The following is a 23,374-nucleotide window of genomic DNA, read 5'->3' as shown; positions in this document are numbered from 1 at the left end:
CGAGCCCCAGGTACCCAGCACCAGAGCAGCAGAGACAGCCCTCTTGTCAGACCTCTTTCTACCCTGCCCTAGACTACGGCAGCACAGACCCTGGAACAGCGCTGAGAGGGTGGGGGCTCTACCTACAATGGGGGTGCTGCCGGGGAACAGGGCTAGAGTCTGCACAGCCAGTGGAGGGTCTGTGCTGACCACTGGTGAGTGAGCTGCTGCTGGAAGCCCTGGTGACAGAGCTGGGAGAGAGTTCTCCAGACACAGCTGGAGCCCTTGTGACCAGCGCCCTGGGACATGTTCTGCTGCAGGTCTCTGTGCAATAGCGGCTTCTGCTGCTCCCTGGGCAGTACCCTGCCGAGGCCAGAGTCAGGGTAGGGACAGTGTGCCTGGGAGTTGAAGGATGGAATTCTCCACTCCCTGCCCTGGTCCTGCTGGGGCTCCATCCATGAAGTTCCCAAGGCGAGGCCCCTCCCTTCCCAGCCCCGACCCCCGACAGCAGGGAACAGGCCTCAGGAATGGGCCAGCAAGCGGGCACCAGGGCCAAGGCTTTGGTGTCCAGCTCCTGGTAGCAGCCCTGGACGTTGGGACAGGCGCTGGGCCCCCTCTAAGGAGCCTGGGCAGCCAGGTGCAGGGGTGCAGATGCCGGTTTTGTCTCCTCAGGGCTGGTGGTCACCTTTGGAGCTTTTGCCTGCAGATGAGGACAGCAGGTCAGGGCTCAGGCCGACGTTCCCCAGAAGTGTAGCAGAGCCCAGGGCCCAGGCAGGCCAGCAGCTTACCTCCTCATACTTGGTCCTCCAGTAGAAATGAGCTTCTCCATCCACGTACAACAGCAGCATGTCACAGAGGAAGGTGATCTGGGAGAGGCAGGACTGACCTGTGTCCCGGCCCCCAACCCGCCCTCCCGCCACCTCCCCAGACCTCCCCCCAACTAGACCTAACATCAGGGGGCTCGGCTGTGCCATCGGATGGGCCTGGGCCCACATTCACCGAAGCCAGAGGGAGCTCACTTTAGCCAGACTCACCACGCCCAGCCAAGCTGCTCCTGTGCCCAGAGTGATGAGTGTGGGGATGAGCCCGAACTTCCCTGCCTGAGAGACCTGGGTGAGCCTCTAAGCCGTGCCTGTCACCCCCCACCCACCCGCCCCTGCCCACCTACCTGCCCAGTGACGAGGATGTCAAAACGGATCCCGTAGAGCTTTAGCAGACTCCGGGCCTCCACACCCGAGGACTCCCACCAATGAGTGGCCATCCTGGGGGCAGGAGAGAGTCCGGTGGCCTGTTCTGCCCGCTTCCCGGCCAGGCTGGCCCTCCCAGGCCTCCACCTTACTCACCCACTGACTCCACAAATCCCCAGCCCTACCCTGAGTACTGGGTTGTTTGTTGATGATACAGGGCAAGAGCAAGCAGGACCCGCCTCTCAGGAGCTCCCTGCCTGCTGAGGGGAAGGGGCAGAGGGGTCTCTAAATAGACACCTGCAGTGGGGGTGGGGGGAGCTGGGGGGCAGGCCCAGGGCTGTGAGGGTCCAGAGGGGCTAGCTCACTCTCCCCTAGGAACCAGGGAAGGTTTTCTGCAGTGGGGGACACACAGGTTGGTTTTCCAGGGATCAGGAAGGAGGTCTAGACAAATCAGCACCAGCGAGAGCACAGAGCTGAGGGGAGCAGAGCATGGGTGGGGGCCAGCTCCACACAGCTGCAAAGGGCAGGGGAGGTCAGTGAAACCAGTCCAGGCAAGGTCCGCTCGTGTGTGTTTGTGCGCGAGCGCACACGCGTGTGTGCTCGCGTGTGTGTGCACGCAAGTGACGAGTTGACATGAGGTGATAGAAAGATAGGATCCCACTGGGCAGCAGCAGGGGAAGGTCTGCTTGGGAGACTCAAAGGCATGAGAATAAATGCAATGCAAGTTCCTTGAGTACACCCTGGATTGGAAAATAAAAAGATTTTGGGGGCTTCCCTGGTGGCTCAGTGGTTGAGAGTCCACCTGTCGATGCAGGGGACATGGGTTCGTGCCCCGGTCCAGGAAGATGCCACATGTCGTGGAGCGGCTGGGCCCGTGAGCCATGGCTGCTGAGCCTGCGTGTCTGGAGCCTGTGCTCCGCAACGGGAGAGGCCCCAACAGTGAGAGGCCCGCGTACCGCAAAAAAAAAAAAAAGATTTTGGACTATTATTGGCACAATTGGGGAAATTTAAATATTAGATTCATTCTGCCAATGTTAAATTTCTTGAATGTGACAACAGGACAGCGGTCACTTGGGAAAGGTCCTTATTCTCAGGACAGCCTGGGGAGGGGTGAGTGTCTGCCGGACATCTGCTCGTTACTTTCAAACCGTTTGGTTTGAAATCTATCTAAATATATCCATCTCAGTCTAAAGAGGAGAGAGAAAGCAAACGGGTCAAAATGGTAAAAACAAAAAACAAAAAAAACCCTGGTGAACCCAGATGACAGCTATATGGGTGTTCACGGTACTAATCTTTGAACTTTTCTATAGATTTTTGTAAATTTTTTGATAAAACCTTAAGGGAAAAGTAAAAAAGAAAGACCCCTGTGCAGTGGAGGGAGGTGCTAGAGGCAGGATGGGGGAGGAGGGGCTGGGAGAGGGGTCCCAGCAGCAGCAGGGGTGTGGGGTGGAGGGGGTAGGGCTCAGGAGGGAGGCTGGATGGAGCCTGTGTTGGGGATCGTGGAGCTGAGACCACCTCCTCCTTCCCCTGGGCCCCCCTCCCACACACAGCGGGCATCCAGAGTTCTGGGAGGGGTGGTCTGTCCCAGCCGCCACAGGAGGACAGGCAGACGAGAACCTGGCTCGGAGCAGGTGGGCAGTGGGGGCCGCACCTGAAGTTGTAGCTCCTCTCCTGCAGCTGGAAGGAGTAGTGGGGCCAGCAGTCAGAGCCCCTGGCGTCCAGGTCGCAGTTCCAGTGGACGTGGACGCCCATGGCACCGCCCTGCACACAGAACAGCACTGCTCCACCGGCTTGGGGCCCGGGGCCCTCTCCCAGCCCTCCCGGAACCCTGCCCCCTCCACAGACCCACCAGCAACGCCAGGTCCTCAAAGACCCCTCCAGCTGCCGCCATAAGGTCCCCGATGCGGAACACAGGGCAGGAGGGGCTGGAGCGCGGGTCGTAGCGGCAGCGCTTGAAATATGTTGGGTCCTGGGTGTCCAAGGCATTGGACCTGAAAGGGGTGGGCGGGGGTCAGGCCAGGCAGGGGACACAGAGGGTCTTCGACCAGCCAGGACCCCCCCACCTTACTTGGAGAAGTTAAACTTGCTGAAGGTGATGGTGTTTTTGATGAACAGCGTGAAGTTCTCGGCCTGGACCAGCAGGGGCTTCCTGCGGGGCAGGGTGGGGCGGTGAGTGGCAGGCTCTGTGGTCCTGGGGCAGGGGTGGAGGATGTGGGGGAGACTTACACAGGCACAGCACCACTCTCCACTGGGCACCAGCCCCGGATCTCACAGGTCCTGTGGGTCCCGTTGAACACTACGCACTGGCCCGTTTTTACGCCTTGAAAACGCAAGACAAACTCCAGGCCCTCAAATCTCCATGGGGCCTGGGTAGGGGTGGGGAGGGGGCCGCTGACAGAGAGACGCAGAGGCACCATGTGCACTGGTGAGCCACCCAGGGTCCCACCAGGCCCCCCGGAGGCCCCACTCCAGTGGAAGCACTGCAAGGTGGGGGTTGGGGGGCCGCTTACCGTGGCTGTGGGTCCCTGTCTCCCCTTCAGGACAGTCCTGGTTGGCCCAGCAGCTAGCCAGCGGGATGGAGGGGTGCTAGGGGTGAGAGAGCAGACTTGCCAAGGGCCAAGGGATGCCTCCTCCTTGACCTGCCCTGCAGTCCACAGGGACACGCCCCTCCCTGCCTTAGCCCCTCAGGGATCCCTGAGTTTGGGGGCACAAGAGAAAGCTGGAGGGTGCAAATGAAAGGGGGTGGCGAACAGCCCTGGCTGGGTAGGGGTGCAATTGCTGTATTCCAAGGCCGAGCAAGACTCCTGCCCTGCTACTTCTGCAGGGGCAGAAGTGGTTCATCCAGGGGGACTTCCCTGGTGGCGCAGAGGATAAGACTTTGCGCTCCCAATGCAGGGGGCCCAGGTTCGATCCCTGGTCAGGGAACTAGATCCCACATGCCACAACTAAGAGTTGGAATGCCACAACTAAGGAGCTGGCGAGCCGCAACTAAGGAGACCGGCTGCAGCAACTAAGACCTCACACAACCAAATAAATAAATAAATATTTTTAAAAAAGAAGTGGTTCATCCAGGCCCAACTCCTCTGGTCCAATTCAGAGGACAGAACAGGGAAGATGGCAGGACCGTGGGGAAGGTGAGTTCATGCCGGGGCAGAGGTGCTGGGGGCCGACCAAGGGGGCGGCCCTGGTGGGAGGGGCCTGGGAAGTACACAGGCTCCTCCCTTCCCTGCTGGTTCTTCTGTAAAACAGGGACATAGGTGCCTGCACACAGTGACAGTTCTGGGGATCAGCCAAGAGGGGAAGGTGGTGGGCTTTCCGGGGGTCCCAGGCCCCAAAAGGAAGGCACAGCCTCATGGAGGCAGTTCTGTAGTTCTGTCCCGGGTGAGGCTTGACGCTGCTGCCCAGGGCACCCAGTTCAGGGGCAGCAGGGGGGACACAGCATCCGGTGGTAAGAAGGGCTCAGGGGCTCTGAGCCAAATGTGATTAGAGGGCAGAGGATGGTGTGGAGCCACCTGCTCTGCTTGCTGTCCCCACCTGTGTCCTGAATCTGCCCCTCTTCTCCACCCCGGCTGGGCCACCATCTCCTTTGTCCAGACCCCATGGTGACCAACATGGGTCCCCATCTCAGCCTCATCCTCCTCCATCCAGCAGCCCGAATCATCCCTCCCAAAGCACAGAAGATGAAGCGCCCCTCCTCTGAGCCCCTCTGTGCCCCCCATGCTCCTGTGATCAAGCTCAGCTCCACAGCAGGACTCTTGGGGCCCTGATATCCTGGGCTCCACCCTTCCCACTCCAGTCCAAATAGAGGCTCCAACCCCACTGAGCAGCAGGTGACCCCAGAGATGCCTCACCCCATACAGCAGGGGCCTTTGCCCACGCAGCCCCCTCTGCCTGGACAGCATCAAGATCCTGAGTCTCTGAGTCCAGTGGGAAACACTTCCTGAGGCCCTGGGCTGGCAGAGGAGGCACCTCCCTGGGGCTCCCAGCTGCAGCCTCTGCCCCTGTCGCAGGACCTGGCATCGTGGCTGGGCCGTCTGTGCAGAAGCTCCTTGGCGTATGCGGGCTGGACTTCTGCAGCCCCGGGGGAGGCTCAGCAGGTTTTCTGAAGCTCTAACACTACAGGGAACACAGTGGGTGTGCTGGGAGGGACCAGACGACCAGAACCCTCAGAGGAGCTGCTCTCAGGAAGCCAGGTGGTCAGATCTGGTGGTCAGTTTCATGGGACAAGCCGGAAGCCAGGACACAGGGCAAAGAGGAATCCCATGGATTCCAGAAAATGCAGAACCATGGCCCCAGAAAAATTTCAGGACAGTCCACACACTGAACAATAAATAGGCGTCGTCTGAGCATCTGGAAAGGGAAGAACATCGTGCGTTTGCCCAGTGCACACACATCACCTCCTCTGAGGATGGGGCTGAACAGGGACATGTGACATCCCCAGCAACTGTGGTGGGACCAACGACCAGGACTTAGGGGCAGGGACCACACAGTTACTCTCCAGTCCAGCAAGCGATTAACTTTTAGCCTCGATTAAAGAAAGATGTCACCAGGGAGGTAGGCTTCCAAGGCTATGTCGTGGTTCCTGACTGTTCAAACAAAATCCGCAGCTAGGAAACTGTACACTTAAAAATGATGAAGATGGTAAATTTTATGTTACATGTATGTTATCACAATTTTAAAAATTGGAAAAAAATCCACAGCTGGAGAGAAGAGTCAGTGGGCTCTGTGACAGAGGCTGGATCCCTGGGACATCCCTAGGCAAGGGGAAAAGGTGAGATTTCAGGGGGAGGATCTGCATTTCTGGATAAGAAATGGATCTGAAGATGGCAGGAGATGGACTTGACCACAGTTGTAGTGAAAAGTACCCAGAGACCATAAGGGACCCTGAGCACAGCATAAGCAGGAGTGTGCTGTTTGCGCACAAAAATGGAAGCTGCCCCAGCACACATTAATAGAGGCTGTGCGTAGAAAAGGGCTTGCCTGGTTTGTTTTGTTTTTTTTTTTTGGCTGCACTGGGTCTTCATTGCTGCGTGCAGGCTTTCTCTAGTTGTGTCGCGCGGGGGCTACTCTTCATTGTGGGGCACGGGCTTCCCATTGTGGTGGCTTCTCTTGTTGCAGAGCATGGGCTATAAGCATGTGGGCTTCAGCAGTTGTGGCGCGTGGGCTCAGTAGTTGTGGCGCAGGGACTTAGTTGCTCCGCAGCATGTGGGACCAGGGATCGAACCCGTGTCCGCTGCATTGGCAGGCGGATACTTAACCACTGCACCACCAGGGAGGTCCCCCAGCTTGCCTCTTGCTATTATAATAGCCCACCTGAGCACTGTGCCCCGTTCTGGGTGTTACCCTGACAACCTCCAGAGTGCCCAGAAGTGGGACCAGGATGCGGAGGGACCTGGACACCTCATGGGGGACAGCAGCAGGAGATTCTGGAACTAGGAACCTGCTGGGAAGCCCTCAGGCAGCCTTACCTCTGGGCATCTGCCCTGAACTTGTTCTGGCGTCACAAGGAAATTGGTCACCAAGAAGAACACGTTCTCTCCCTAGAAGACAAGTGTCAGGGTTGGTCTCTGCTCCCTGCTCCCATCGGGAGATGCCAGAAGCCGGCAGCTTGGCTTGTGGGGAAGGGGCCCTGGCCCCATCGGGTCATCAGTCCTGAGCCCCAGGAAAACGCTCTGCAGTGAGGCAAGGGAGGCAGAGACGGGAGGTTGGCTGGGCTGCTGGCCATTTCTGAGCCCATGTGTGCCTCTCACATTCATTTAGTTGCTCAACCAGAATTTTCCAAGAGCCTCCTGCTTCCAGGCACTGAAGATCCAGGCTCGTGCGGAGGTGTGCCCCTCACTGCAGGCATGGCCAGGGGCCAGGGGAGCCGGAGGTAAGTTCTGTCTGGACAAAAGATGACTGGTGCCTGTGTGCTGCACACGAGAGCTCAGCTGGTGTGGGGGATGCACGCCCAGGAAGGGGAGGCGAGGGCTGGGCAGGGGCAGAGGCAGCGGGCATGGTGGTGGTCAGGATCTAGAGGGGCTTGGTGGCCACCATCATGAAAGGAAGCTTCCTAAGGGTCAAAGGTAAGGGCTGGGAGGCTCAGCCTGGCTGCCGCATGGGAACCCACCAGAAGACCTCAGCCATCCAGGGATGGCGTGAGCAGTTGTGAAAGCTGTTAGGAAATGGAATGAACAGGAGGGAGGGGTGGTAAGGCATCCAGCAGGTCCAGCCTTGGCACTGGTGGATGTCATTGGATGACAAAAGGCCACACTGGGAGAGGGAGATGATTTCTCTTTGGATGCGGTGGGTGTGCACCCAGGAGGCAGCTGTGCTCAGGGCAGGTGGTCACTGGGGTTAGAATTTGGGCATCAGCAGGACAGAGGAGGAAACTAAGGTTGTGGACAATCGGGTGGAGGGAGAAGTTGCCGGAAATGCAGCATGGGAGGGGCAGACGAGGAGCACTCGACAGCAGTGTTCCAGGTCAGAGAGGAGGCGTCCAGGAAGCTCCAGGTCCTGGCACCCTGCACCCCTCTCACCCCACCCTCAAGCTCAAACCTTGAGCTCCTAGACACTCCTATCCTTTCCAGATGCAGACTTTTATTTTTCTTTTCCATTATGGTTTATTATAGGATACTGAATATAGTTCCCTGTGCTATACAGTAGGACCTTGTTGTTTATCCACCCTGTATATAATAGTTTGCATCTGCTAATTCCAAACTCCCAATCCATCCCTCCCCCACTACCCTCCCCTTGGCAACCACGTCTGTTCTCTATGTCGGTGAGTCTTGTTTCTGTTTCATAGATAAGTTCATCTGTGTCATATTTTAGATTCCATACATAAGTGGTATCCTATGGTATTTGTCTGTCTCTGCCTGACTTAGTTCACTTAGTATGATCCTCTTTAGGTCCATCCATGTACCTGCAAATGGCATTATTTCATTCTTTTTTATGGCTGAGAAATATCCCATTGTATACATGTACCACATCTTCTTTATCTACTCCAGACGCAGACTTTGTAAATGCATCCCTCTGGCCTGGCTTCCCAACACATTACCTCCTCCACACGGAAACCTCTTACACATCCCTGAAAGCCCTGTCCAGACACCACTCTTCTGTAAGGCCCTTTCCGAGCGTGGCCCTGTGACAGCACCAGCACCCCCTGTGGCATCACATCCCTCTCTTGCACACACTCGGTGCAGGGGTGGTATCAGAGGTGCCAGTACCTGGCAGTAGCACCAAGTCACCCACCTGTGGCGGCTTCACGAAGTCAGCCACATCCCACAGCCGGTTCCCCAGCTCCTTGATCTGGGTTACGGAAACCCCTTTGAGTTTGGTGATGACAGAAATCTGGGGGTCCAGGTCCTGCTCCTGGTAGCCTTTTTTGGCAAGGAGGGCCCACCTGAGGAGGAGGCAACAGGTGGTATGGTATGTCCCCGGCACACGGCAGATCTGGGACCATCTGCTCAGTCTCTCCCCCTATACTCTCCTGGCTCCCAGGCCAGCATTCAGGGGCCCCACCTCCTCCTGACCTCATTTCCCACACCAAACACCCTGCACAGGCCAGAGGCTCTGGCCATGCATAGGAGAGCCAGTACCCTCACCAGGCACCCATGGGCTTGGAGATGCCCACCACCACCTCCTTCACCAGCCAATCCCCTCCCCCTGCCCCGCCTAGATCCAGCTTCCTCTTTAAAGACTACCCCGACCCAGCTTAAACTGGTGGTCTCTACTGGGGGCCTTAGTGCTTCAGCTCTCACAAGTGTCAGGGACTACCTCCTGCCGGCCGGGGGCCTCCTGTGCAGGGATGGGGGCCCATCCTGCTCTGTGCCCAAGGCCAACATGGGGCTGGGAACAAGGCACAGGAAAGAATGCAGGTGGGCACCCAAGCACACAGCCTGCTCTTACACCCCACTGGCCTCTAGACAGACGGAGAGCCTTCCTTCTGCACACCTCCTGCCCTGCTCCACGACCACCAGCCCAGCCCCTGAAGAGTCAGACCCTCACCCCTCAGCCCAGCAGGATGAGCCGTGATCCCTCCGGCTAGCACGCCCAGGAGCCGTTCTCTTACCCCACCACGTAGACCATGACCCCCAGCTGCAGCAACCTCTGCAAGGCGCCCACCCGCCAGTTCCGGGTCCTCACATACTTTTCCGTTTTGTAATCCAGAAGCCCCCAGCCCACCACGGCCCCTGGGGAGCCCATGCTCCCAGATCCTGCCGGCGGCTGGGGCGCGTGAGTCAGCACAGCAGCTGCAGCCACAGCTGAACGGGAGGTAAAGCAGGCGCCAAGCCGGGCCAGGCCAGCAGCTTTTAAAGGGACACTCAGGATGGGATTCAGCCTCCACCTCCCAGGCCCAACCCCCAGTTGCCCTGGGCCTCCCATCCGCTTCAGGCTCCCTCTGCTGGGCCCCGGACACACAGAGAGGAGCAGTCTCTGTCCACTGCCCTCTGGCCTCACCTCCTTGGGGTGATGACAGGTGGGATAGGTATTGTGAGAGGGTGGCATGGGCCAGCAGGAGCCCAGAGGAGGACAAGGAAAGCTTGAGGAAGAAGCAGCCTCTGAACTGACACTTGCAGATCTTAAGTTCAACAAGCAGCATTGGGGAGGAATGTTCCCGGTGGAGGGAGCAACATATGCAACGCTAGAGCGTGTGAGAGCTGGGACCCACAGAATGGGAGCATGACCCTGGCTCCAGAGAGGAGGTGGCCAGGCCCTGCAAGGTCCCCCAGCCTCCTCTGCGACGCCCCCGAGGAGCTGCCCCACCCCCAGGCTCTGGAGTGGAAAGGGGGCGATGCTGGAGCCGCCTAGGGCGACGGGAAGACAAGCCCGCCACGCGCCAATCGGTCCTGGCTGCAAGCGGGTCAAGGTCAGCCCGGGCCCGCAGCGCTGTTCGCAGCAACCAACAACTCGGGGTCGCCTGGGCAACTGCCAGCCGGGAGGCTCTCTATTGGCTGCAGCAGGGGCATGTTCGCCATGCATCGCATTCGATAGGTCGATGCACCGGAGGGTCCACCCACATCCCCTGGCTGCGTTCCCGATGCAGCCCTCGCAGTCCCGGCCTCGGTGTCCGCGAGTGCAGAGTGGAAGTAACCATGAGGGGTCCCTGCGAGGGGCCTGGAGAGAAGGAAGAGATGGAGGAAGGGGCGGCGGCCGCCGCTGGGCGTCCTGCAGGGGTCCCGGAGGCCCAGAAGGGTTCGGACGCGGATTCGAACTCCGACCAGGAGAAAGAAGGTGCCTACGGGCCGAGGGGCAGGCTGGGGCCAAGTAGGCAGGGGACCCCGTTCAGCAGGAGCGCATCCCTCCGTGGACACCTTCGGGGCAGCTGGCGGCCGCTCCAGCCCTGTGCCATCTCCGTAATGTTCCTGGAGGCATCAGGAGTTCCACGATTAGAACAGGCTTCCAAAATGATGTTAAGATGCAAAAATCCTGCCAGTGTAAGAAGGGCTGTCCCACCCTGACATGGGATCAGGGCTGGGTTTTCCCAACCCTCAGGAGAAACTAAAGTAATGGATGTATAGAACTTAGAATTGCTTCAGCTTCCTTTCCCATAAAATGTTCATAAAGCGTATGTGGTCTGCAATCCAGCGGAAGAGACAGCATGCACTTTGGTGTCAGACAGGCAGGGTAGGACCAGGATCAGCTGCTACAAGCTGCATGACTTTGGGGAAAGGATTTGCATTCTCTGAGCCTCAATGTCCTCGTCTGTATGTGGGGGCAACAGCCCCTACTAGCAGGAGGAAATTCCTCTAGAAGGAAAACAAGGCTGCATAGTGATGGAGGCAGGGGAGGGGTCCACATCTATCCCTGTCTCCTATCAGGCACCCACAAGCTTGGAGAACTGGGCAAGGACACCCTCTACCTGAGGTCTTGCTGGGCCCACAGCGTCGTGCCTGCTTCCTGCTTTCTGCGCCAAGGGAGCACCCCAGAGCTCAACCTGCAGCACTGTGGCCTGGGGCCCCAGCTAGCCCTGGAGGGATCCTGGGGCCAGGCTTGGAGGGCAAGGACCTGGGAGCAGCAGCCATGGGAGTGGTCCCTTCCTGAGCCCATCCACACACTCCCCTGCCTTGCTCTGTACCAGGCATGTCCCATCCCCCACAATGGGTGACAGGTGGGATCGGGGCTATGACAAAGTTCAGTACAAGGGCTGGGGAGCCTGCAAGGGGCTCATAACTTGCTGGAGAGTCAGCAAAGCTCCTGGGTGGAGCCTATAAGGAGAAGCAGGTGTCCCTGGGTCTGTGGGAAAGGGAGGTCCTTCCAGCTGGAGGGCACTGAGTGGGCTGAGCCCTGCAAACAGAGCCTGGGTACTGGCTAGCTATCTGGGGCCCTCAGCTCTGGGAAGGGCCAGGCCCCTCAGGCCCCTCTCTGCCCCAGGATGCCCAGGCTCTGGCTTCTGTGTTGACCTCCAATCCCTACATCAAGCAGCTGGAACTTCGGGACAGCGGGCTCTGTGGGGCTGGCACGGAGGCCCTGGCAGGTGCTCTGAGCAAAAGCAGTATCTGTGGTAGGTGCCGTGCCTGGGACAGGGGGGCAGGCTACCCCCACACCGGGCCTTGTCACCCCCCGGCCTGCCGGTGTTGCTGGGGGCGGGGCCTCATCACAGGGTGGGGAGGGTGGGGTGGAGTTAGACCCTCTGTGGTGCACCCAGTGCTGGACCCCTCCTCTACCCTCTTCTGCTAGCCAGCACCCCTGCATATGTCGTCCTCCCAGTGCCTGAATGCAGGTGGGAGAGTGCGGCACAGAGGGTCAGGGGCTGGGCAGCGCGGGGGGCGGGGTGCTGGAGCTTGTCAGGGCTGGATTCAAATGCTGCCTCTGTGGCAGGGTGACCCTGGGCAAGAAGCCAACCTTGCTGAGCCTCAGTTTCCAATCTGTGAAGTGGGCCCAACAATGCCACTTAGACCTTGGGTATGTGGGAAACATATGCTCAGCGGAGCGTCTGCTCACATATGAGCTCCACGCACAGCCACCTGGGCTGTCACTGCCAGTCCCCAGAAATGTGGCAGTAGGGGCTTATGTGGGTGGGCTGTGTTATGCCAGGCACGAATCATCAGTGGGGTGGCTGCATCTACATCGCAGGAGTCCTCCACAGCCCCACAAAGTAGGTGGTTTTAGCCTCTTGACAAAACTCGTGGAGACATGGAGTGGGGGTTGAGGTCTGGGGAGCTGCCTGGGGCCGGAGGGGACCCAGCTGATGGGTGGCAGACTCACCATCCACCCCTGGACAGTCTGACTGCAAGGCCCCTCCTGCTGTGTCAGTCCTGGAAGGTGTGCGGGAGGGAGGAGGGTGATGCCTGGCTTTGGATCCCACCACTAAGGAGTGGTGCCGGCCCCCAGATGTGGACCTGTCGGAGAACCAGCTGGAAGCGGTGGGAGCCCGGGCTGTCTGTGCCACCCTGGCGGTGAACCCGGCTGTGCAGAAGGCACAGCTGGCAGGGAATGGCCTGGAGGAGCAGGTGGCCCAGTACCTTGCTGAACTCCTGCTGGCCCACACAGGCCTGAAACCCCTGGACCTGAGCTATAACCAGCTGAATGACCAAGCAGGTAACATCCAGCCACTGGCCAGGGCGACCATGGTGGCACTCATGTCCATCTTCCTGGGGCAGGGTGGGTGGAGTAGGCAGGACCACTCTGAGCATCCATGCTGTGGATCCTGCTCACCCCCCATTCCTGTACAGAACTCTCGGCCCATTCCCCGAATGTCTTACTGCCCACCACTGCATGTGCTGGGTGCTGACAGCCACTAGGGATCCAGCCATGAAGTATACTAAGTCCCTGCCCTCAAGGAACACATATTAACAAGATAACTCTCCATAGTTATTGTGTTACAAAAGAAACAAACAGGGCTTGATTCTAGAGACGAATGTGGAGCCCCTCCCCGCTTTAGAGAGGTGACCACTGGGGAGGACTCTGTGAGGAGGAGATGTTTAAGCTGAAATGTGCAATGGGGGAGGAATCAGACATGGCAAGACCAGAGGGAGAGCATTTCAAGCAGAGGAACTATTTCCCAGGCACATAGACACCAGTGTGACTGGGCTACTAAGCCAGGAGAGAGGGTCCAGCTGTGGGATGGAGAGCCAGCAGGGCCGCAGAACTACACATCATGGCAAAAGGCATGAGGATTTCATTCCAAGTGCTGTGGAAGACATCAGTGGGATTCCTTGATCTTACCACTTTCTCTCATGCCCCAGGGCCTTTGCATGGGCCGGCTGCTTTGCCAGGAACATGCAGTTCTACCTGCCTGTGCTCAACCACCCCAATCGATTTTAAGAATCATCTGGGACCCTGGGTTAGGAATACAGATTCCGTGGCCCTGGGCCTCCTGAACCTCTGTATCCTCTTGGGGGAGATGCGGGTGCATCTGCATTTTAACAGGTGCCCCAGGAGATTTGTCTGATCCAGAAAGTTTGGGGATCACTGTTCTGACTGCTTAGTGTGAGTGGGGGTGGCGTCAGCCTTGGCTTGGGCAAATCAGCCCTAGAGTTTAACCGCCAGAGAGACAGTCTGCCTTCTAAGAAAACTACTGTGAAATCAGTGAAATTAAAAGAGAAACTCTCCCTGGTGGTTCAGTGGTTAAGAATCTGCCTGCCAATGCAGGGAACACGGGCTCAAGCCCCGGTCCGGGAAGATCCCACGTGCTGCGGAGCAACTAAGCCCGTGTGCCACAACTACTGAGCCTGCGCTCTAGAGCCTGTGAGCCACAACTACTGAGCCCACGTGTCACAACTACTGAAGCCCACGTACCTAGAGCCCGTGCTCTGCAAAAAGAGAAGCCACCGCAATGAGAAGCCTGCGCACTGCAAGGAAGGGTAGCCCGCACTCACAACTACAGAAAGCCTGCGCGCAGCAACGAAGACCCAACACAGCCACACACACACACAAAAAAAGGTAACTATAAAAACATTAGTTCAAAAAAAAAAAAAAAAAAGAGAAGCTCATTTAAGACTTTCAACAAACTAAGGGTAGGCGTCCCTCGGGGCCTGCACGGTCAGAGCGTTAGCACAGGAGAGGCAGTGAGCATGGAGGGGCTGGAAGGCAAGGCCCCACGAAGGCTGCACGGCAGGGATGGGCTGTTTCCCCAAGTGGGAATCTGTGGGTGGGACAGACTCCCTTAGGGGTCTCAGTATCCCCACCTGACCCAAGGCAAGGGTGGCACCTACCTCATGGGTTGGCTGCAGGGGTCATGAAGAACAAGCATTGGAACTACAGGAGGCCAATTCATGGGTATAGAACTTTCTCACCCTCCAGCTGTTCAGCAAAGTGGCGAACCACCACCCTCCTCTCCCAGCCCTGGAGTGTCTGAGGAAGAGCAACGTACACGTCTGAGAACCTGCGGGTGTCAGATCCAGGGCTGGATGCGGGGTGTGAGCCCCCCTCTCTGGGAGGTTCCCTGGGAGGCAGCCCAGGGAGTCCTCACTGTCCTGCAGGGAGCTCTCCTAGGTGCTAACACTTCTGTGGAACTGGCGGCTGAGCCCTCTGCTCTGGGCATTTCTTCAAACCAGCCTGTGCTGGGTGCCGGCACCATGGACAGGGGTCAGATTCAGATCCCCCGAGGGCCTCCCAGGTGTGTGGGAGAGACGGGCCAGGCAGAGAGGTCTAACAGCCAGAGCCTGGAAGGATGGAAGCACAGTGGACGTGGGGTCCACAGTGGCCCAGCCCAGCCTGGTGGAACAGGCAAGGCTTCCTGGGTGAGGATGAGGAACTCTTATCCAGGTGAAGAAAGGGATCAGCAGGTCCACAAGAGGGGCAGCTGGAGGCTGAGAACTGGGAGCAGGTCAGACCAGCTGAGTGTTGACAGAGTGGAAAGCAGGTTGGGTGGGTAGGGCTTCTGCCCATTTTATGTGTAAAATACCTCTCAGCTTTCTTACCCACCCAGCCCTGCTCTTTCCTTTTCTACACCACTGCCTCCTCGCTGCCACAGCTGTGCTGGCCCTGTCACCTCTTGCGTAGACCATGGCACAAGCCATCCAACTGGTCCCCCGGCCTCTTGTCTCCGCCCCCTCCCACCCACCTTCTCTCTTCTTAACGCATCTCTCGAGTGCCCGTCACTCCCACCTTCTTCCACTGGCTTGCCTGGCCGGCCCAGCGCCAGGCCTGCGTGTATTTCCACAAGCACATCCGCTCTTCCCCGGGTCCACTCTCCACGGTGCCTGCCCACATGCACAGTGCGTCCCTCAATCTTCAAGGTTCTCTCTGCTTTCTTGACCCCCTAGGCAGGGTTGGCCCCCCCTCTGTCCCCACACCTCCCTGTTGTGGTCTGTAATAGCTAACATCCCATTAATTTATATTTATAGCTTCTCCAATAAATGTGAATTCCTTGAGGGCAGGGCAGGCCCATGTGGGGTTCAATGCCCTGACGCTGGTGCGCAGCAGAGACCCCAGCCCACAGCGGGCATCGATATCACTTTTTGAAGGAATGAACAGAGTGAATAAAAAGTCTGTCTTGGTGTTTCTGAAGGGGAGATGCTTGGACCAGCCCTGGCAGAAAACACAGGACTCACTGAGCTTAACATAAGCTGGAATCACCTGCGAGGCCCAGGAACTGTAGGCTTCGCCAGGGGACTGGAGGTATGAGGCCTCGCCCAGTAAGCCCCTCCGGCCTGTCCTTTGGGGCCAGGTCTCCCAGGCACCAGCCCCCCATCTTTCGCAGCTCTTCAGAAATGAGTCTTGGATCTTTTCAGCAGAACTCAAAGAATGTTTTTTCAGGTGATTTTCATTTTCCTGGCTCTACTTAAGGACGACAACATGTGGTCTCCATGTGCCCACTCTCATGTCACTAAGTGAGGGGTCCACAGCTGAATGTCACACACCTTCTGAGACATCACAGACAGGTGGCCAGTGGGGACACTGTGCAGTCCAGTGACACACGCTCACCGCTGGGCAGATGCAGATGCTTCCCTGAGATGACAGCCTTGCGCCCTGGGATCCCAGCACGCACTCTCAAACACCCTGCCTGCTCCCTTGGGTCTTGTGGTTCGTAGGCCTTGGGAGTGGGTAGCACAGGTGCCTGTGATGCTGCCGGTGGCAGCTGCCTCTGTGGGATCCTCCTCAGGGGAACAGCAGCCGCTGCCTTGCCCTCTGAGAGGGCTGACCTGGGGTCCTGCCCCACAAGGTGACAGATCAGGCTGTGTGTCCCCAGGGCACCCACGAGCTCCCACCCTCCTCCCCATCACATTTCCCTGGGTATGTTTCATCCAATAGCCCTTCACTGGGGTGCCCTCTGGGCCCTGGGCTGCACTGTGCCTTGGGGGCCCTGCCCTTGAGAGGTCCCCACTCGGGATGGGGGAGCTTGATCACTATGTCTCTGGGGCCTGCTGCCCGAGGAAGATGGCCCAGTCCTGAGGCTCATTTGCATCCACACCCACCCTCTGTGCTTGCTTCTGGTCTTTCCACTCTGCCAGTCACCATCGTCCAAGCCCCAGGGCTCTCTTCTGGAGCCTCTGTGGTCTTCTGCTCTCTGTCCACGCTCTTTGCTCCTCGGGCCTCCGGGGCTCAGAGGCTGGGGACTGGCTTCCTCCACCTTCACATGTGGTCCCATAGGGTTGCTGCTTTGCGTCCCAGGCAAACATCTTCCTGAAGGTCTTGGACATCTCGTATAACGGCTGTGGGGATCTGGGAGCCTCCGCACTGGGGGAGGGGCTCAAGACCAACAACATGTTGGAGGAGGTCTACATGAGGTGAGAGCACGGGGTGCCCCGCCCCTGCCTCCAGGCCCACAGCCACCCAGGGACTGGGGCTCATCTTGCTGCTGTTTACCACTTCGTGCCCAAACCTGCCACACACACTCATGGTGGGGCTGCAGCCACAGCCCAGCTCCGTCCTTCTCACTCAGGTTCCTCCTTTGTAAGTTGGGACTCGTAATGCCTACTGCGAGGCCAGGGGCTGGGAAGTGCAAACGTGTAAGGCAACTTCAGCAGAGCCTGGTGCGGGGGTGGGTGGGGTGTGTGCTCCACACAAGTTTTCCCCGTTTCAGGAGGAGTGGTCAGCACATGGCTGCTGAGGGGGCCTACCATGGGTGGGCTGCTCCTCCAGGCCCTGGCAGGGTCCCAGGCCTCCTGGGAAAACCAGAGCGGGAGCCACAGCCCAGAGGGAAGGGAAGAGGCAGAGGCCAGACAGGTCATGGGCAACTGCGGCTGAGCCTCACACCAGGGCTGCCAGAATGAGCTGGGCCTGCCTGCCATTGGCAGGGACATGTGCTCCATCCTGCCCACTTTTCCTCCTTATGGAAGGAGCCATGGCCAGAGGAGAGATGCTGAAATTCAAGGCCAAGCTGGGGTCTAAGTTAGAGGGACATGGGGCTGACTGTGGAGACAGAGTAGCCGAGAGCAGTGCTGAGGCCTGGAGTTTGTGCCCATCAGGAGTAGGAAGAGGTGGGGAGGGAGCTGGGTGGCTGTCATGGGGATAGGTACGGGGTGCCAGGTGGGGCAGGATGCGTGGGAACACCTGCTGAGTGCTGAGGGCCAGGGAGCAGCAGCTGGTGCAGGAGGTGGGGGGAATAACACTCTAGGTGTGTTTGCTGGGCAATCTCCCTGAACACTGGAGCCTCCGATGAAGCTTTTACACACTGACCTGCCCAGGGCCCCCGGCGTGTGCGTGAAGCTGGACCTGGGGTCTGCACCAGCAGCTCCAGCCAAGACCCTGGGGGCAACCTGGCTCTGCGCAGTTGTTTGCAAGGCAGTACCATGCACATGCCTTTCTGTTGCAGCAACAACCACATCTCTGCAGTGGGAGCCCTGAGCCTGGGCCTGCAGGTCAACCAGACACTGAGGATTCCTGCTGTGAGTGCTAGCCTGATGGGGAAGGCCCTGGCACAGACCTGCCTGTGCCTGTCCACACAGACCCCTCCCCCACTACATCTCCTCACCCCAGTGGCAGTGGGTACATGGGTCCCAGAGCCAAGGTGGGGTAGGGGGCCCCCTGATTCCTCATGTGACCACTTCTTCCCCTTGTCATTCACTCACCCATCTCTGGCCTGACCCAAGAACTTCTTCAGAGTCCTCCCCCTCCATCCTTCCCTCCCAGATGCCCCTCCCCCTCAGCCCACTGGAGTTGTGCGCTGCTGAAGATGGCCAGGGCCACCTGGCTTCCCCTCACCTTACCCTGCTCTTCCCCTCACCTTACCCTGCTCTTCCCCTGGCCTTGCTGGAACCCAGGGGCCACCCAGGCGTTCTGTCTCCAGTGGGGAGGGTGTGGCTGATCACTGAGAGCAGAGAACAGAGGAGGGAGGGAGGAGTAGGCCCACAAAGACCACTGTACCAGCAGCTCTGGGGGCATCCAGCCCTGCGTGGCCCTCAGCTGGCACAGGAGCCCCCAGTAGCACCCCCTTCCCCAGCCTGAGGCTCACTCCTCTCCTAGCCCAGGCTGAAACCCAGACCTCTCTCTATGCTCTGGGTCCCCATTTCCAGCCACCTGCCGGACCATCCCCCAGATGGGAATCGGCACGTTGGATTCTGGGAGTCGAACCTGAACGTGTTGTCCCCCTGAAGGGCTGCCTCTAGGTGGGGGCTCCTTCCCACTGAGTCAGAAGCTGGGGCCTCGGCACAGACCTGCCTGGGCTGAACCCTCCCTTTCCACATCTTCCCTCCATCTCACCTCCTGCAGAACAGTGTGGGGAGGAGGGGGGAACGGGGCTGCCGACTCCTCCTTCTCACCTCCTCCTGTTCACCGTCTTGGCCCTTCCTTCCCACCTGCTTCCAGGTGATCTTTCTACACCAGAAACATGCCCCTGCTTTAAATCTGTTGGACACTCCCCTCTGGACAAATCCAAGCTTAGTGTGTCATTCACAGCACGTGGGCTCTGGGCTCTGCCAGCAGACCCCCCCACCCCCCACCTTGAGGCACATCATTCTCAGCCCAAGCTGCTTGCAATTCTCCTACCACACAGTGCAATTTCTCAGCCCAGCTTTGATTCTGCGGCTCTTCTTACTGAAATGCCCAGCTCCACCCACCTCACCTGTAAAGCTCAGCTCGGGGGTTTTATCCCCTGCCCACCCTTTACCTCCCAGGGAGGGTTGGTGCACCCGGTCTCATGACACTCTTCACATTATACTTTTATGTTTCCTTTCCTCTCCTCCCTGCACCGGTGAGCTCTTTAAGGGCAGGGTGTGTCTTGTGTGTCTATGTCTTTGGCTCCCAGCACAGAGTGGGCGAAGGGTGGGGGCTCAGTCACTGTCCACTCCCTTCCTTCCTTCCCCGACTCCAGCCTCACCAAGGGCATCATGTCTGAGGGAGGTGTCTTCTGAGCTGAGGGAGCGGAGCCGCCCAGAGCCACATCAACAAAGATGAGGGATCCCTCCCGCCTCCCTGGGTTCATCGTCTCTCACCTGTATGTGTGTTTCTCAGGTATCCAGGAATCCTATGTGAAGTGAAGGCTCCTTTGGTGTTCTCAGGTCTGTCCGGGCGAATCCACTGTCTACCCTAGAGCTGCTGGAGTTTTCTGTAAGAACTTCTCATAAACCTCAACTCTGATCCTCCCAACAGCCCTAGGAGGTATAATTTTCCCCATTTTAGAGGGAAAAAAGTGGGGATTAGAGAAAGAGTGCCCAGCGCAGATACACGGCGTGGCCACATCCAAGTTCAACCTGGGTCATGATGCCACTCAGACTTGCCTCCCACCCCCGTGTGGGGTATCACGGTGGTCTCACCTCAGACCCCTGCCTGGGTTCTTCACTGGCCGAGAGAGAATAGGTGGCTTAGGGGGCACAATGCTCACTGCTCACCAGTGTTTGGGTTTGCAGGTTCAGCTCTTGCAAGGCGGCCCCTCTCCCTGTCCAGTACTGGCTGCAGGTGGATCCTAGTGCTGGAAGATTCACTTGGGGAACTGCACAGGAGATGAGAACCCGTTTTCACTCAATTTTGCCTTTTTAATATAGAAAAAATGTCACTCTTTTCTAAGGTGGTTAAACATTAAGGAGAGGATCCCCAAATACAAATTATGAAAAGAGTCTAGTCACAAATCACTGCTTATTCTACCTCTGATTTTCTTCAACCCAGGCCTGAGTCAAAGCCTTTCCAGAGATGTGTTTACAGCTTCAATCCTTCAGGCTTGGGACAACTAATGCCCTAATAAGCTTCTTTTGATACCTTGGGTACATAATACTAACAGTCAAGTTCTCAGAAAGTGATAACGCACAGCCTTGTAATGGGTTTCTCCTCAGGATATCCATGTGAACAGAGAGTTTGATGACCTCACCAGCTCAGTGAAGGTCATTCTTCCAGGGCTTTGCATAAAGATGGCTGACCACAGAGTAGAGTACAAAAAAGAATTCCTGCCCGTCTTCAGACCGTCTGAATGACTATGTTGTATGGTTTCCTCATCTCTCCCACCTGCCACTTCAACTTTGAGATGCCTTTCAACACATGAGTCTGCACCGAGTCCCTATGTCAACTGGGTGGTAAGTCCTACGGAGCCAGGCTTCATAGTGACTCAGACACCGGTACTAATCGGGGCCTTCCTTTGCTCTCACTCATTCGTGTAACACGAACTTGTATTATATGTTGCACACTGAGCTGGGCATGGGTCAAAGATGCCCAAACAAGACCCTGCCCTGGAGACCTTTGGACACAATTAAAATATAAGGTGGTCTGCAACTGGCATTATCAAAGTCAACTTGGGAGAAGGCAAATGGACACAGCTTTTTTGGAAGGCAATTCACCATCATGCACCAAGAGGCTTAAAACTGCCTGTCCTGCGATCCAAAGTTCTGACTAATCTGCTCCACAGAAATCACCAGAGATGCATGGGAAACCAGATGCCCAAAGATGCACATGCAAATGCTGTTTATAATATGAAAATTGGAAAAAATCTAAATGCCCAATAACAGGGGATTGGTTAACTACAATTTGGAATTCTGTAAACATTAAAAGTCAAGTGTTCAAAGAACATTTAACAATTTGTGAAAATGCACATGATTGATATTAAGTGAGAAAATCAGGATAAGAAAATCACATAAAAAAAAAAACAACCCACATGGTTTGTCTGGCAGCTCCTCAAAAGGTTAAACATGGAGTTGACCATATGACCCAGCAATTCCCCTCCTAGAGAAATGAAAACATATGTACACACAAAACATCTGAACCATCTGAAACAGATGTTCATAGAAGCATTGTTCATAATATCCACAAAATGCAAATACCCACCAACTGATGAGTGGATAAACAAAATGTGGTATACCTATACAATGGAATATTATTTGGCAATAAAAAGGGATGAAATCTGGGGTGATGGAAATGTTCTAAAATTGATTAAGGTAATGTTTGCACAACTCCATTGACATACTAAAAGTTTTTGAATTGTATACTTTAAACAAGTGAATGGTATGGTATATGAACTGTGTCTCATAAAGTTGTTTAAGAGAAAAAGGAATGAGGAACTTCCCTGGCAGTCCAGTAGTTAAGACTCCGAGCTCCCAATGTAGGGGGCCCGGGTTCGATCCCTGGTTGGGGAACTAAGATCCTACATGCCGCATGGCGCGACCTGAAAAACAAAAAAAAAAAAAAAAAAAAAAGAAGAGAGAAAAAGTAATGAAGTACTGACACATGTGACAACATGGATGAACCTTGGAAACATTATGCTAAGTGAAAGAAGTTAATCATAAAAGACCACATACTGTACGACTCCATTCATGTGAAACGTCCAGAATAGGCAAATATACAGAGACAGAAAGAAGATGATAGGTGGCCTAGGGCTGGGAGAGGGGAGGAATTGGGGATTGACAGCTAAAGGGTATGGGTTTCTTTGGGGGATAAAAATGTTCTAAAACTGATAGTGGTGGTGGTTGCACAACTCTGTGAATATACAAAAAAACCATTGAATTGTGCACCACTTTAAATGGGTGATGTCTGATATGTGGATTATATCTCAGGAAAGCTATTAATAAATAAATAAAATCATGTTGTTTGGCCCAACTTGTATGGATAACAAATGTATACATGTATATACTAGCAGGAAAAACAAACAAAACAACCCTGGCATATTAACAATGTTTGTCTCTAGGTTGTGGCTTTATAGATTTTATTTCCTTTCTGTTTTTCTGCAGGTTCCACACTTTCTACTCTATAAATATGTTACTTTTACAATCAGAAAAATTAATTGTACTTAAGAAATGGCCGGTGGCACAAGCTACAAGTCAACTGCGCGCGCTACGGCCTGAAGGAGGGCACCCCCATCCCCAGGACGAGGCCCTAACGCCCTGAGACCGTGTTCGGAGCCGGGAGGTGACTGAAGGTAAAGGCCCCCGATCCTGCGGGATAAGCACCCCTGAAGCCTGCTCTCCCCGCCCCACGCGGGGCCGCTCCGGACGGCGACCCTCCGGCCTCCAGAGCGGTGAGACGACCTCTCGGTTTGAGCGCGGGGCCGGACCAGGGGTGGCGGGACCGGACCAGGGGCGGCGGCACCCTCTCCTGCTTCCCCGGGAGACCCTGCCTTACTCCAGCCTGTCGTTACGCGACTGCCCGCGCCCTCAAGATAGGACACCGAGCGCAGCCCAGCCCGGCATCTCCTTCCCCGCCCCGCCCTGCGGGCTCCCTGCGGCGGCCCGCCCTGCGGACAACAGGCAGCTTCCGCTGCGTTGACAAGGTCAGGCCTCCTGGAAGCCGCCTACCTGGCGTAGACAGAACAGGAAACCGGAGCGCCGCTCCCACCTGAAGGCCAAGGTCTCGCGGGAACACCCACCTGCGCTCTTCCTTCGGCGACCCCGCAGCCTTCCCGCCAAACCCACGTCCAATCAGAACGCGCCACACTCTGGGGGTCGCGTACTGGCCAATCGGGAGCGGGATTCCAGACCTTGGCCCGCCCCATGGTGCTCCAGACCAATGGGTGTTGGCGGCGGCGCGTCCTAGGAGCGCGCGGCGCGGCAGCAGCAGTTGGGCGGCTGCAGCCGTTGAGGTCGGGGTGCTGTGGTGGCTCTCACCATGGTACAGCCGGGCGGGCGGGAGGGCTGGAGGCCGTGTCCCGGGCAGAGGGGTGGGGGCCGGGTCTGAAAGGATGCCCGAGGAGCCTCGTGTGGGCGTCCGCCCCACGATCGCGCGGCCATAGCAGAGGCTGAAAAGGAAAAACTGCGAAGGTGGCGTTCTCGGCCGTGGAGCCACAGTTCCCATGAGTAACAACGTCCGAGTTCGAGAGCCGCGGCAGTCAGCTCGCCTCTGCACGTGGTCTCTGGGCTTAGGGGAGGCGGGCAGTCCTGGCTGCAGTGGACGGGCTGCCCGGCACGTGGACAGCAGGCACAGCGGGC

The 23,374-nt window shown here is 57.0% G+C and overlaps 2 protein-coding genes across 6 annotated transcripts; one reads left to right on the top strand and one right to left on the bottom strand.

Annotated features, from left to right (window-relative positions):
• Window positions 1–530: 530 nt before the first annotated feature.
• P2RX6 (purinergic receptor P2X 6) lies at window positions 531–22,830 on the bottom strand. Of its 5 annotated transcripts, XM_082640099.1 has the most exons (17): window positions 22,745–22,830; window positions 21,112–21,618; window positions 19,787–19,962; window positions 19,466–19,624; window positions 18,264–18,342; window positions 14,303–14,441; window positions 8,397–8,547; window positions 6,635–6,706; window positions 3,677–3,752; window positions 3,393–3,486; window positions 3,235–3,315; window positions 3,016–3,157; window positions 2,818–2,927; window positions 1,148–1,241; window positions 1,014–1,079; window positions 768–845; window positions 531–679 (listed from the first exon to the last, which is right to left on the bottom strand). In XM_082640099.1, exons 6-17 carry the CDS (start codon window positions 14,362–14,364, stop codon window positions 596–598), a joined length of 1,110 nt encoding a protein of 369 aa, XP_082496225.1. In that variant the 5' UTR covers window positions 14,365–14,441; window positions 18,264–18,342; window positions 19,466–19,624; window positions 19,787–19,962; window positions 21,112–21,618; window positions 22,745–22,830; the 3' UTR covers window positions 531–595. The 5 variants fall into 5 exon arrangements, 4 of the variants coding, with proteins under 4 accessions (XP_082496225.1, XP_082496226.1, XP_082496228.1 ...); XM_082640100.1 differs by lacking the exon at window positions 1,014–1,079; XR_014295672.1 differs by lacking the exon at window positions 1,014–1,079 and having other exon boundaries at window positions 633–679; window positions 2,784–2,927.
• On the top strand, window positions 9,476–20,898 carry LRRC74B (leucine rich repeat containing 74B). Its single transcript, XM_082640114.1, is given in 10 exon segments — window positions 9,476–10,379; window positions 10,967–11,092; window positions 11,503–11,649; window positions 12,480–12,686; window positions 15,601–15,710; window positions 16,704–16,819; window positions 17,848–17,920; window positions 19,485–19,502; window positions 19,506–19,580; window positions 20,300–20,898. Coding segments are annotated over 10 exon segments (1,149 nt in total). The 5' UTR covers window positions 9,476–10,240; the 3' UTR covers window positions 20,438–20,898.
• Window positions 22,831–23,374: the final 544 nt, after the last annotated feature.

The sequence above is a fragment of the Mesoplodon mirus genome (genome assembly GCF_964341445.2).
Source record: "Mesoplodon mirus genome assembly, chromosome: 13".
NCBI lineage: Eukaryota > Metazoa > Chordata > Mammalia > Artiodactyla > Ziphiidae > Mesoplodon > Mesoplodon mirus.
This window is presented reverse-complemented; position numbering and strand designations above follow the sequence as displayed.

What these genes read in the sequence shown, in the direction of transcription:
- P2RX6 (XM_082640102.1), bottom strand. Translation starts at nt 9,350, where the DNA reads ATGGGCTCCCCAGGGGCCGTGGTGGGCTGGGGGCTTCTGGATTACAAA. An exon ending in GACAGGGACCCACAGCCACG is followed by an intron (nt 3,487 to 3,676) that starts GTAAGCGGCCCC and finishes TGCGTTTTCAAG; the next exon opens with GCGTAAAAACGGGCCAGTGC. An exon ending in AGCAAGTTTAACTTCTCCAA is followed by an intron (nt 3,158 to 3,234) that starts GTAAGGTGGGGG and finishes CACCCCTTTCAG; the next exon opens with GTCCAATGCCTTGGACACCC.